This window comes from Cyprinodon tularosa, unplaced genomic scaffold (genome assembly GCF_016077235.1).
Source record: "Cyprinodon tularosa strain WSP-4 unplaced genomic scaffold, ASM1607723v1 ctg44, whole genome shotgun sequence".
Taxonomy (NCBI): Eukaryota; Metazoa; Chordata; class Actinopteri; order Cyprinodontiformes; family Cyprinodontidae; genus Cyprinodon; species Cyprinodon tularosa.
Window position 1 is genome coordinate 22,300 of NW_024039163.1, and position 13,438 is coordinate 35,737.

General features: G+C 35.8%; 1 protein-coding gene across 1 annotated transcript; it reads right to left on the reverse strand.

Annotated features, from left to right (window-relative positions):
- Positions 1-2,857: 2,857 nt before the first annotated feature.
- LOC119793111 (inosine-5'-monophosphate dehydrogenase 1b-like) lies at positions 2,858-11,809 on the reverse strand. Its single transcript, XM_038300096.1, has 16 exons — positions 11,017-11,809; positions 10,407-10,505; positions 9,847-9,895; positions 8,820-8,921; positions 8,392-8,466; positions 8,032-8,238; positions 7,812-7,899; positions 7,536-7,735; positions 6,334-6,424; positions 6,151-6,246; positions 5,875-6,018; positions 5,500-5,641; positions 4,147-4,290; positions 3,983-4,066; positions 3,725-3,741; positions 2,858-3,626 (listed from the first exon to the last, which is right to left on the reverse strand). The coding sequence occupies exons 1-16, from the start codon at positions 11,253-11,255 to the stop codon at positions 3,523-3,525; spliced, it is 1,881 nt and encodes a 626-aa protein (XP_038156024.1). The 5' UTR covers positions 11,256-11,809; the 3' UTR covers positions 2,858-3,522.
- Positions 11,810-13,438: the final 1,629 nt, after the last annotated feature.

Sequence of the window (13,438 nt, forward strand, 5' to 3'; positions counted from 1 at the left end):
ATTGTAGGTAGAATTGATATAACTGATTCCAGGCGGCCTGGTGAATTATCTGTAAATAATGTTTACATAAACAAAAAGCTTTTGCCGCATCAAAATTGAACTATTCCCATACAGTTCAGAAATCAGATCACAACATTAAACTAAAATCATGTTTAAAGTTATCCTTTAGAAAAATGGATGACAATGGTGTTTTATCTGCAGTACAAATGTAAGGGTTACAATGTAATAACCTTAACACCTCCTTGTAAATTGAGACTGACAAAGAAACTGAAAAAATATTCTGTGACAACCATATGGATATGAAGTGTTCACCATCTCCATGTGACATCATTTTGATACTTTTTCACATTTGATTTTGTTTTATTTATAAATAACTATTGAAATTAGTATAAAGTTACCCCAAAATTGTAAAAAGGTTCCACTAAAGATAATTTAGAAGCTTCACTTAGCTCTTCAATTTATGTAGTACTTTTTAAAGGTGGTGTTGAATTATCAAAAAACTTCAAGATATTTATAGAAAGCTTTATGTGTTCATGAATTTAAACAATAAATTTAACATTTTTGAATAGTGCCAGTGCTGAAGATCTTACTTTTATAACAAAGATTTTGAATGTTTTTTTTTTTTTTTTTTTTTCTATGATTAGCGCACAAATCACCATGAAAATAAAACTGTGTATTAGACAAGTACGAGACAAGTATGTATTAATTTTTATTAGTATTTTTTGCAATCGGAAACAATTATATTCTAAATGCTTTGTTCGAATGTCATAACTGAAATCATATTGTAAAGTGAAATAAAGAAAGCAAAGAAAAAATAATTTTTGACTCTTTTCAGCAAATCTTTAGCCACATAACAAGCAGCAGACATTTGTAGCCATCCAGTAGGTTCACTGTTTATCTTTCTTCACCGCAAAACAACATTACATGATTTAATGTTTGTGGTTTATTTTACTGTCACAAAACTTACATCTCTTCACATATTAGTGTTCAAGTGTTAAATGGAAATGCCAAGAAGAACAACAAACTTGCAGAATCATATTGAAGCAGAACACTTGTACGTTTACTAGACATTAGGTAACATTATTATTATCAATTTTGTTATCATGAAGGATAATGAATAATGCATTGTCAGCATTACTGAATACATATTTTAAGATCAACTGGGTATAAAACGACCCCAAAACAACAAAGATAAAGAAGGTGGAGGGCAAACAGCACTGATTGAAGGAAATATGTTTTAAAACAAATATGAGTTAAAAGCACAGAGTAAAGACAATAAAATTGACCTGATATTACTTAGAACCTGTGATGACCTACCCTGCTAAATATGTCTCCTGTCCTGTAAAGAACATGATGCTAAAATTTACAAAAAAACAGAAATTGGGCTGCACTCTTACTGAGCACATTTCAGACCCTTGTTTGCATTGTTTTGAAACCTTTCATCCAGTAGGCTGGTTATTCCAATGTATTCATACTTTCCTTGAGGAAATCAAATCTTTTAGTATGTATTTCAGGTCTCCAACTTTGCAAAAGCGGAAATACATTTTTTAAGCATTTTTTTTCTACCAAAGGTGGCTTTTATTTTGTTTTACATTTATTAACACAATAGAAACCCTAATATGCTGTAAATTATTGGTGTTCCCCCCAACCATTATTAAAACAGATACAGAATCTTCAAAATAAAAACCGAACAGCAAACCACATATATTCCCCTGTCATCAGTATTAGGTTTGATATTTTATTACTTTCATATATTTTGAAATATAATATTAATACTATTTCATCATACATTCAATTGTCTGAACTGAGGTATATTATTATGTATTAGGCTACAACCTATAGGTTAGAAGAAAAACAACTTTTCACTGGTGGAAATGAAACATTTTCTTACATAGAAAAACTTTGAAATCACTTAAAATTTCTATATATTCTAATGGTTCTATCATAAGGTAATTTTCTATTTTCTTTGGACAAAAAATAATAATAATGTTGCAGAAAAGTCAATATAAACAACAACCAAGTAAACTGAAAAGGATGCCAAGATGCAAACATGTCATTAAAAGAGAGGCGCTAGTCACCTGAAGTTGTATATAGTGCCAAAAGGTATTAAATAACAGACTTTAAAAAAACAACAAAACATTATTTTTGCAAACCAATGCATTGACCTTTAATTAATATACAGCTCAAAATGGGTAAAACATTACAAACTGACAGATAAGACTTTATAATTACAATAATTGGTGGAGTCTGTATGTTTGTGATCTTTTTATATATATATTGTAGCCTGACGTAGTCCGACTCAATTCTAGTCAGAATATGAGTCTGATACTGCTCCATAGAGCTGTGATTATGGGGCGTGTTTTGAACGAACCAGGAAAAAAAATGCCTCTGCACTCAATTGGATAGACCTACAACCAATAAGAGCAACGGAGTGCGTGACGTATCTTAAGCGAGGCATAGTTGTTGTCCACAAAAATCAAAGCGTGCAGTTTCACGCCTAGAATAAGAAGATGAGACTTGATCGCGTTTCTCTGTTCCTCTTTTAAAATTAATTTGCTGTTGATATCTTCTAGAATAGACCTAATAGCAGAATCTACTCACCCAAACTCTCCAGCGGTAGCCATTATTGTTGTCACCCAAGCGCGCATTGGTCACGTGGTTGATAACGTTACTCTTGATCATCTGTCCATCATCGTATAAAGCCCGCCCTGACAATTTGATTGGATCGCCTGACAGTGGGCTTTAATACTCGCGCTACTATGGAGCAGAGCCAGACCGAACTTCCCCGAACTCAAACCTTGTGGGCGGGACTAAGTTCGGACTGGCACCCAGGCTATATATATTGAGCTTAAATAGACAAATTAAAAAGTATTGCTAATAATGGACAATTTGTAGATTATAAACTTTGGTTGATAATAAAAGATAGATCATTAACACTTAAAAACACTGTCTCACTGATGTTTAAGTTTGAATTTGCTGGACTTATACCTTTATTAACAAAAGAGCATCACAGAGCCCTCTGATGAAATCCCTGCTGTTTCTCTAGAATTTGAAACATAATATTTGACTATTCTAATGGACATACTGCATGTATATTGTCAACGCTATAAGATCAATCATAAAACGTCCAGTGACCATATTGTAGTTGATATTTGTTGCACTCTGAGACCAAATACTCTGTAAACTAATTATAATAGTTTCTTGCAATATACTAAAGCAGTGTTGTAGCCTTGTACCTTGTACAGTGTTGTACCTTGTTTGATAGAGTATAACTGAATTACTTTTCATTATATCATCAGCAATAAATAACCTATATGTAAAGCATCTGAGGGCATATGTTGTGTAATGAAAAATCCAGCAGATTAGAGCTATAAATGTTTCCAGCCTTCTACTGTTGTGAAGACAGGCAGATAGTTTACTGGATGGTCTGACTTTCTGTATTCTATAACTTTGCTCTTTCACCTTATTTTAGTGGAAATAGAGCTATATTTTAAAAATATCAACTTGGTGTCAATCATTTATTTACATGAGTCCATTACATCGACCCAGAGCAGCCGGGGTTGGGACATTTGGTCCTGATCTCGTGTTTCCTCGTCCTCCTGCATCATTGAAGCCACTTCTTGTAACTAGAATTGGCAAAATGAAGTAAATAACATATGTTATTAGTAAAAGTGGTATCATCAACATGGATGAGGCACAATGATGAAAGTATAAAATTACTTACATGGCACAAAAGAATATCTAACAAGATGGCATAAAAAAGAAGGAAAAATGATTTTTCTGATGTTTCAACAGCAAAATTGTATTCAATGTCTCAAAACACTTTCATGCCAAAGACACATAGTTAAGGAAACAAGAGGAAATAGGTGATGAAAGTCTACACTAAATCAAAAGTTTCCCATTGATGAAATGGACATCTATACACAGTCATAAGAACTTCAAAGCACAGCGAAAGAGGTAGAAAGATCACTGTCATGCTTACGAGTGGAGGCCATGGACTCCTCCCTCCATCTGAGCCGACATGGTTCTCTTCTCAAACCTCAACTCTCCTGAATACATCATAGATCTGGAACGCGACACACAGTCTAAACTTACCAGAGTTCAGACTAATACAAATTCTATATTTATATATGCATTTATACTAACCTCAAAATAGACAAACTTCTGGCCCCAATGTCCTGACAGCCATGCTGTATCCCAGCAATAAGGTAAGGAACAAACTTTTGCACGGAGCCTTTATCTTGAACTGATCCTGAGACCCCTTGAGCCACCTTCACCTTATCTCCCTCACTGGACAAAATGAAGCCACATAGTTAGGTTATATAGAACAGAATAGTTTAGATTTTACTGCCTAGTCCAAAATGTAAACACAAGCTTTCACCAGCCTTTCTATTCTATCAATATTAGCAGGATTGTGAAAGACGACTTAGTAACACCAAATTAAAAAATCTAATCTACCAGGTACAATTAAAATAAATTTTAATTGCCTCATAGCAAAAATGTGCGTATTTATACTATATGTCATTTATAAAGCTGCTGTCACACTGTTTTCTGTCTTCTTAGCTATGCTGGTGTATTTCGGATGTAACTGGGGCCGTGACTCTCAATTTCGTTCTACCTCATGTAACACGTGACGTGAATGACAATAAAGTCTCTTGAATCTTGAATCTTGTATAATAAAGCATGTGTTACATGAGTATGAACATGACAAAACAACAAACTAGAGGATTTATTGAAACATTGATCCCTGTCACATCTTGAAAGTATGTGTGTCACATTTGTGTATTTACATCAATTACTTCCCAAGACAGCATCAGGACCTAAGTATTTTGTATTTAAATTTAGGAGGAGTGGTGGCCCAGTGGTTAAGGCACTGCGCTTGGATCTCAGAGGCTCTGAGTTTGAGCCCTACTCCCACAGACTGCCACTCTGGATCCCTGAGCAAGACCCTTAACCCCACACTGCTCCCGGGGCGCTGCACAATGGTGGTCCACTGCTCCCCAAGGGAATGCGTTAAATGCAGAGACTTCATTTTGTTGCTTTGTACTTGTGACAGCATGATTACAATGATTATATTCTAAATGTTGACCCATGGGCTTGAAATTGGATTGAAATGCCTCAAAGAGGAATTAATTATTTTAAACAAAATTAAACAGGAAGTAAATTATTGCGATTACTTTCTTTTCTTTTTTAAGCATGCTGGTTAGTGGTGCAACTTTTGATTTGCAGTAGCTTTGTGATCCCTCAGTGCAGTATCCCTTGTATGTCAAATCTTCAATGAAAGAGATTTAAAAATTTCACTTTAATGGATAAAATAACAGAATATTTTGCTTCTAATGTACTTCTTCTTGTGATGCTCTGTAAACAAATATCAGCTAAAAGCATATTTGCTAACAGATTTCCCTTCCTTAAGGCTTTTAAGAGGCTTTATCCTATAACAGCCATAGAAAAGCTGCACCATCCTTAGCTACCTAGTACCAGTGTCAAAATTATTCAAACCTGAAATAACGTTTTTGACTGTTATTCTTCTCCATGGCATCCAAGGAGCCCATTCCTCTGTATTTCTTGAGGCGCACGCCATCTGAAAAGAAATATTCTCCAGGAGCCTCTGTGGTTGCTGCTAACAAAGAACCCATCATCACTGATGACAAAAAAGATTGGACAAAAATATGGGATTAAACATTTCGCAAGAATCAGAAAAGTTGTATTTTTTTAGTTTTGTCATGTTTTTGACAAAAAGTCAAAAATAAGACAGTTATGTTAAACATAGTCTAAAGTCAATAGCCTCTTTAGCAAAAGAGGTAAAAACATAATTTCAACATTGAACAGAAAGTAAGTAGGCCTAACAAATATATAAGAGTCCTGCACATGTACCTGTAGATGCTCCCAAGGCAAGAGCTTTCACCACATGCCCTACTGTCTGAATGCCTCCATCAGCAATTACTGGTACTCCAAAACGTCTGGCATACTCTGCAACTTTGTAAACAGATGTTCCTTGGGGTCGTCCGCATGCCATAACTCAGGAAGGAATAAATAACATGAGACAGATGCATACAACTGATGTTTTGGGAAAAAAATACTTTCTGTACAAATATTTTTAAAATTGACAAGTTTACACAAGTTGTCTGAGCTCTTTGGCATTATTCATACCTTCCTGGGTAATGCAGATGGAGCCACATCCCATCCCAACCCTCAGAGCATCCACACCAGCATCTATGAGGTTTTTAGCCTGAGCAGCTGTCACCACTAGAGAGAGGCAGAGAAGCAGGAAAGAGCGGAAAGATGAGCAAAATAAATGTGGTCCAAGATATTTAATACAGAAGGTACACTCACCATTTCCTCCGATTACTTGTAGATCTGGGTACTTCTGTTTAATGTAGTTTATCATATTGATCTGATAGACTGAATTTCCTTGAGATGAATCCTGTAATCACAAGACGGATTCAGTGGAACAGTCAGTTTAATGACACACACTGTTTGTAAATCTTTTAAAATTATAATAAAATCTAATAAATATTCACAATGAAGACTGTTATAGGTGAAATGAAAAACAACACATTCCCTGATACAAATTTTTTATCTATTTTTTGTTTAACCTTTATTTAACCAGGGGGAAAAATCCCATTTAGATTAAAAACCTCTTTTTTCAAGGGAGTCCTGGCCAAGAGGCCGCACAGTTACATAAGAAACATAGATACATTAAAATAAATGACAGGTGCATAAAAAGAAACATATCAAGTAAAACAATTACAGATCATTGAGGCTGCTTCAAATTCTTTCAAATAATTAATTCTAAAATTTAAATGATGAAATGTTGTTTCAAGTAAAGGTGGGATGCATCATCAGCACTACAGAACGTCTTTGGAGTAAGACGAGAAAAAATTCCCAGAGTTGGTAACCTACATTTGATGAGGTTGTTCTAAAAGAGTGAGATTCATTTTGTCCATTAGAACCTTAATGACTCTTATAATTGACTAAGGTTAGAAATGCTTGTTTTTTGTGTTTGCATATATTCTGGTCAAAGTGATAAGAAACATTATTTAAAAAATAAAACATTCAATATATGATCTATTTTTCTGAAAGAAAGTAAATAGGGGTATGAAAAAATTCTGGTTGGACCTCAAAGTCCCCCCTTCTTTTGAGTTTTTCACTTTCCTCTTTCAACTTGTGGAAACAGATATTATTAACATACTTTTAAGAAAGAGAGAGCGAGACTACATACTTTTCATGAAGTTTGATCTTTAACAAGCTAATACAGTAATTCAATTTACACAATGTAATTCCACCATATTTATTTATTTATTTATTTATTTATGCTTAAATTATTTTGTGGCTTAAATAACCATTAAAATATATTAGTTATATGTTTGTGAGTTCAGCCTAACAAATAATAATCATTAATTCCTTGGTTGCCCAAACAGTGTTGGGTCCCACCTGTGCTGGTTCCTGTCCACACTGAGCAGGTGGAAAACCCAGTACAAGCAGGAGGGCATAAACTCCACCAAAGGCTGAACCATATAATATTCCAGACTCACCAGAACAACCACATCCACTCCAGCCTGCATGAGAAGATCCAATCTGTATTTGTCATCCTCCCGGGTCCCAATAGCAGCTCCACACAGCAGCTGTTTGCGAGAATCCTTGGAAGCCAGAGGATAATCTCTGTTCTTCTTTAGGTCAGTTCTTGCTATAATGGAAACAAGCTCGTCGTTGTCATTTACAATTGGAAGCTTACCTGAAAGAGACAGGTTTACATATCAGTACAAAAAGATATGGTTTTGATCATTCAAGTAATTTTCTTTAAGAATAACCTTTCTTGCTTCTCTGCAGTATGTCGTTAGCTTCTTTCAGAGTGACTCCAGCTGGTGCAACAACAAGGTCTTCCCTTTTTGTCATTGTCTGTATCGGCAAATAATCAAAATGCAAAGGGTTACTGTTTGTACTGTATGCCTGGTTCGATAAGACCATCATACCTGTAACATTTTGCTAAATAAAATGAAAAAAATTTCCCAATCACAGCTTCACACCCACCTCTTCCAGAAGTTTCTCGTAATCTTTCTCGGACAAAAAGTCTATATCTCTGGAGGTCACAATGCCAACCAACTTGCTCCCCATCTTGCCTGTTTGCGTCACCGGGATTCCAGAGAAACCATGACGTCTCTTAGCTTCAAACACATCCCCCACTGTGTGATGAGGACTCATTACCACTGGGTCTGTGATGAAGCCTTGCTCAAATTTCTGGCAAATCCAAACACATTTGTATTTATTGACTAACTCCAGTCCATTTTATAGCATATATATAGCATTTTTTATGAACATCCAAAGCTAGTGTTTCCCTAATAAACAGTTTATCTTTATATTGAAAATTCAAGTCTGCATCTCTAAATTTACCTTAACTCTTCGCACTTCATTGGCCTGGAATTCAGCAGTGCAGTTGTGATGGATTATTCCAATCCCACCCATCAGCTAACAGCACCCAAATGAAAATTAAAAAAAAGTAAACAACCCATTAGATAACACTGAAAATTTAATTCCTGTCACTAAACAGGTCAGTGGCATATTTCAATTATAGCTTTGGCCCTCAGAGGCATGTGTCCTTCATCCAATACAACAAATGTAAGTCCACTCAAAGATATATATCACTGTAAGCCATAATGAATGGAAATATACAGTACAAATACATCAAACTGGGTGAAAGGATTCCATGCAGTATGATTTTCACTTTTCAAATTAAATCCAAATACATTTTTTTAACTGATGCCCCAATGTTTTGAGATTCACAGTTATGCACAGTTCGTATGTTTAAAGTATATACTCACTGCCATGGCAATAGCCATGGATGACTCCGTGACTGTATCCATGGGTGAGGAAATGAGAGGTGTTTTTAGAGTGATTTTTCTTGTCAGTGCTGAAGTCATATCCTTTAAAATAAAACATGGAAATTAAAATGTAACTTTTACAAACTGCAATCTGTTAAGCTTAAAAGCCTGTTTAGACACATTAAAGGCTTATAGTGCTGAGTCTAGTTCCTAAGTGCTGAAAGACACAGGTGTGTATATGTGTTTTGAACACCTGCTAAGGGGCAACCACCCATGTGACTAGGCATGAAATTAATTTAATGTCCCAGCAGAGTTTTAAAATAGGTTAAGTGGAATAAACAACCTAATGCTTGTTTGTTTGCTACCAGAAACCTAAAAAGCATCTAAATATAAGCAAGACTCTACTTGCAGTCCTGTTTTAGTATGTTCACATTTGTTTTAGTCATAAAAACTTTATTGCAAAGTCAGTGGTTATAACTAAGGTGCATAATGGAATTAGAAAGATGTGCTTTAAAAAAAGAAAATCTAGGATTTTTTTTCTCTATAATTGTTAAACTCATTGGGTTCTATATTAACTGTTGTTATTTTAGCACTTCTTCTCCAACACTTTCAGAAGATGGCCATATCAAAATAAGTGAGTTTGCATTTGAACCATTCCCTTTTCATTTTGTTTTTGAATCTTATCTCAGACTTGTGTTGACTATTCCTTGTTTTTTACTGTTTTAATAAATAATTTACTTCAACAAATCTTTGAAGTAACTGTGTTCATACTAGGATATGATACACAAGTGGACTCCATCATTTACTAACTGGATAACTTCTGAAGGGAGGTGGTTGCCCTGTGTATCATTATAGGGGGATCGGTGTATAGGGGGCTAGTTTGCTTTATAAATATAATTTCAAATACATTAATGTTTATGGTGAAAATGTTGCAAAGTAAGATGTCTGACGACTCTGAATGTTTTGTCAAAGATCTGCAAGAAGTAATGTTTTGCCTGTGAAAAGTCATACATGTGAAGTTACTCACCACCTCATCAGAAGTAAAATCTATAAAACCAGGGAGGATAAGAAAGTCACTGTACATGGAAAGAAAGGAGAAAATATTAATATTATTTATAACAACAATAAAACAAATTTGAATCATGTGTAGCTGTTTCCAGGGAGTATATATATATACACAATATAAATTAATTAATTTTTATATTGTATATATAATTTTATAACAAATAAAAACAAGTTTGATCGCTTTTCTTTAATTATAACTACCACTATGTATGTGTAATCAACCTGATGTATCAACACACACACAAATACACACCTACTAAAAACCCACCAACACCATTACACACAAAAATACAAACCCAACACGCTTTTAAATGATGCAATACCACTCAGAATCCCTGAAAGTACTACTCCTGACTTTAATCCTCCATTTAAAGCCTAAGCAGATGTGTCATCACTGCAAGTTTTAGCTGTCATAAAAGTCATCACTAAGTCTGTGTTTCCTGTGGGTTGAAGTGCTGTGGAAATCATTAGTTTAGTTTTATCAGTAAGTTAGCAGCTTGTATATTTGAATGAAGGTCTTACTTGTATGTCAGCCCATCTCCAACAGCAAACAATTGTTGTGCTGTAAGTCCATCATCGGGAACATAACCTGTTCCTCCACTGATCAAGTAGTCGGCCGAGCTGAGACATAAACACACCAGATGAACATTTCACATCCTTACAAATAATAGCTGCAATACGGCATGGATTATTAATCTCTAATACTTGGTAGAAGTAGAAACAAAGTGAAGCTGATAAACATCAATGCGTATTTCGCTCTAAATCATTCAAACTCATAAAAATCTGAGGAATTTGATTGAAGGTGTCTCAAATTAAAACCAAATTAAATCTAAAATTAATATTTCACCTTATTTGGTGTAAATATTTTCATCCTGACCTCTGGGTAAATCCTGTTGCTGCTAGATCAGGAGTGCAGACAGGAAATGCTATCAAAAGGAGCATAACACCGTCAATGGAAACTCCTATATACTCATGAAGGCAGCACAGCAGGTAAGAGGATTTGGTTGACTGCCAAGGTTGCAGGTAAATAGGCTTGGAAAGGGGAAGAGGTTGTTGCCAATAGAAAGTTAGAATATTTCAATCGCTTGTTAGTCATGTTTTCATGTTTTAGAGCAATAGTGTGGACACTAACCTCTCCAGTTCATATCCAGCCTGGATTCGTGTGGCGCTGTACCTCTGGGCTGCAGTCTCATGCCCATGTCCATATGATGCTGGATGGGCATGAGCTAGGAAGGAGTGCTGAGACTGCTCCCCTTCTCTGTTTGAGACTCGAGGCCTTGCTGGTTCCATGTCTCCTACAATCCTTCTATAGTCAATTTGGTAATTGTCCCTCTCACTCTCTCCGAAGCGGTCATAACCATGACCATCCATCTCTTGGAAATCCAGGTCTGTGATCTCCACACACACACACTGCTCTTCAGACCTTCTGCATACAATTAAAATCACACCGTTGCACTCCAAGTAAACATCGGCAGATCTCAAGAGAGGCACTCAGTGCGTTGGTTAGTTATATGATCTCATTAACAGGGACGGTTTGATTAGATGTGCACACCAGGAAACTAGTTCTTCTTGCCAGTTGTGTTGATCTCTGAGTAGCAGTTAAACCATAACCTCAGGTATTAAAGTTTGTAGAAACATATGTGCAGTTAAAAAGGCAGATTAAGCAGCACCGAAATATCCCTTAAAAAGAAGTTGAGAACGACCAGGAGAGTTTATAATCCGGCTTGAAAGTGATCCTTACATGGAAGGCACAAAGGTCATCAAGCAGGGTAAAGAGTTCTAGGATGATTTCATCTATGAAGGGATGCTCCTGCTTCAGGCATTGAGAAGTTGAGTTGGTCTTGCTTGTTTTCCCTCAAGGCTGGGAGCTTCTTTGCACTCTGTTCCCCTGATGGCTGCTGAGCTCTGTTTCAGACTGTAGCAGACGTCACTCTCCCACAAAGAGGATTGGGAGCATTAAAGCAGGATGGGGTGGGGTGAGATAGGTGTGTAAGGTGGAGGGAGGGAGCCGCACCAAGGATAAAGGATGGGTCAAGATTACACTTGAACACTCTTCCTTCAAAGGACTGCAGTTATGTGAATGTTTGCATGTCTAGAAGGTGGAGATGTAAAGAAAAGTAAATTGAAAGCCTAGTTAGGTCCTTTCTGCTATTTATTTTATGGGAACTGGTTTCAACATATGTGCATACAGCCAGTAAAACTTAAAAATACAGTTTTGTAAGAAGTTAGTAAAAACTAAACTTTTTTTAGTCTTAAAGATTAAATTCCCATTAGATCTGCCACAGATAATAAAAATAAAATAGTTGAACAGTTATTGACATTAACTTTAGGGAAAAAAGATACTTTTTCTTGATCCTAGCTGATAATTTATTCTATGTTTAGTGGAGTTTTGCTTTTTAAACACCAGTAAGTGTACGTTTAACTAGAAAATTATATACTTTTTTCAGTTTGTTTCGGGGTTTTTTCTTGCTTCTTGGTTTTTCTTTGTCAACATCATCTGCAGTTGATCCACTGACTGCTTGTGACAGTTATTGTTAGGGATTGAAAAAGAAAAGCCTCTTACAGTCTCTCCTTCTCTGGGTCCACTGCTTTCTCCCACCCAGATGAACAATTGAAAAGTTGCACCCCTCCCATACGTAAATTATGGATACAGAAGGAGTCATAAACCTCACGCTTTTAAAATAATATTAAATAATAAGTACATTTCATTGTGATTTTGTTGTAATAATAATGATGAAGGAACTTTTTTGATTTCACATTGGAGAAATGTACCTCTCCATTTAACCCATCACCTTGGGGAACATTGAGCTGCCATTGTGCGGCACACAGGGAGCAGTGTGGGGTTGAGGGTTTTGCTCAGAAACCCAGAGAGCAGACTGCAGGGATCGAACCGGGTACTTGCAACCTTCTCAGAGGTTGGCAGACTTATGTAACAAAATACATAATTGTTAAGTGAGAGATAATTGATGATTGAGAGAGATTTTCTGTTCTTGATTGTAGAGATGAACATAAATGACATACTGAGAAAGACTTAATCTTCCATGACAAAACTAGTGAGATAGACTGGAGAAACTCATAACTTATTGTGGTAGGCCACAAGTTTTCAATTTAATTAAGTTTTGCACATTGAATAGAGTATTCAGCAGATGAATGTGCTTTGAACTGAAGTATCAACCTGCAGGTTTGGCTGTTTTTTGAAGGTCATCATAATGTTTCACCTCTATCCAGTCCTGGGCTGCAAAGTTTTTCTTCCAGAAATCTTTGCAATTCCTGCTCTGCTGCCCATTGGCTGCTTGCTTAACATTTCTCTGTGGTTATATCTGCACATTGAGCAGGTGACCTTTATAAGCAGTTGGTTGTACTGGATTTAATTTTGGGAAATATTAAAATATAGCTGTATAGTGGATTAAAAAATAATTCTTGAACGGCATGGCCTTCTCCTCCCTCCTGGCACGTCAGCTTATTCTTTTCAATTAGAAAAATTACCGCCTTAATTTGGAACGATGTTTTTCTTAAAAATTGAAAAAAACGAGAAATACATTGAAAGAATCAAT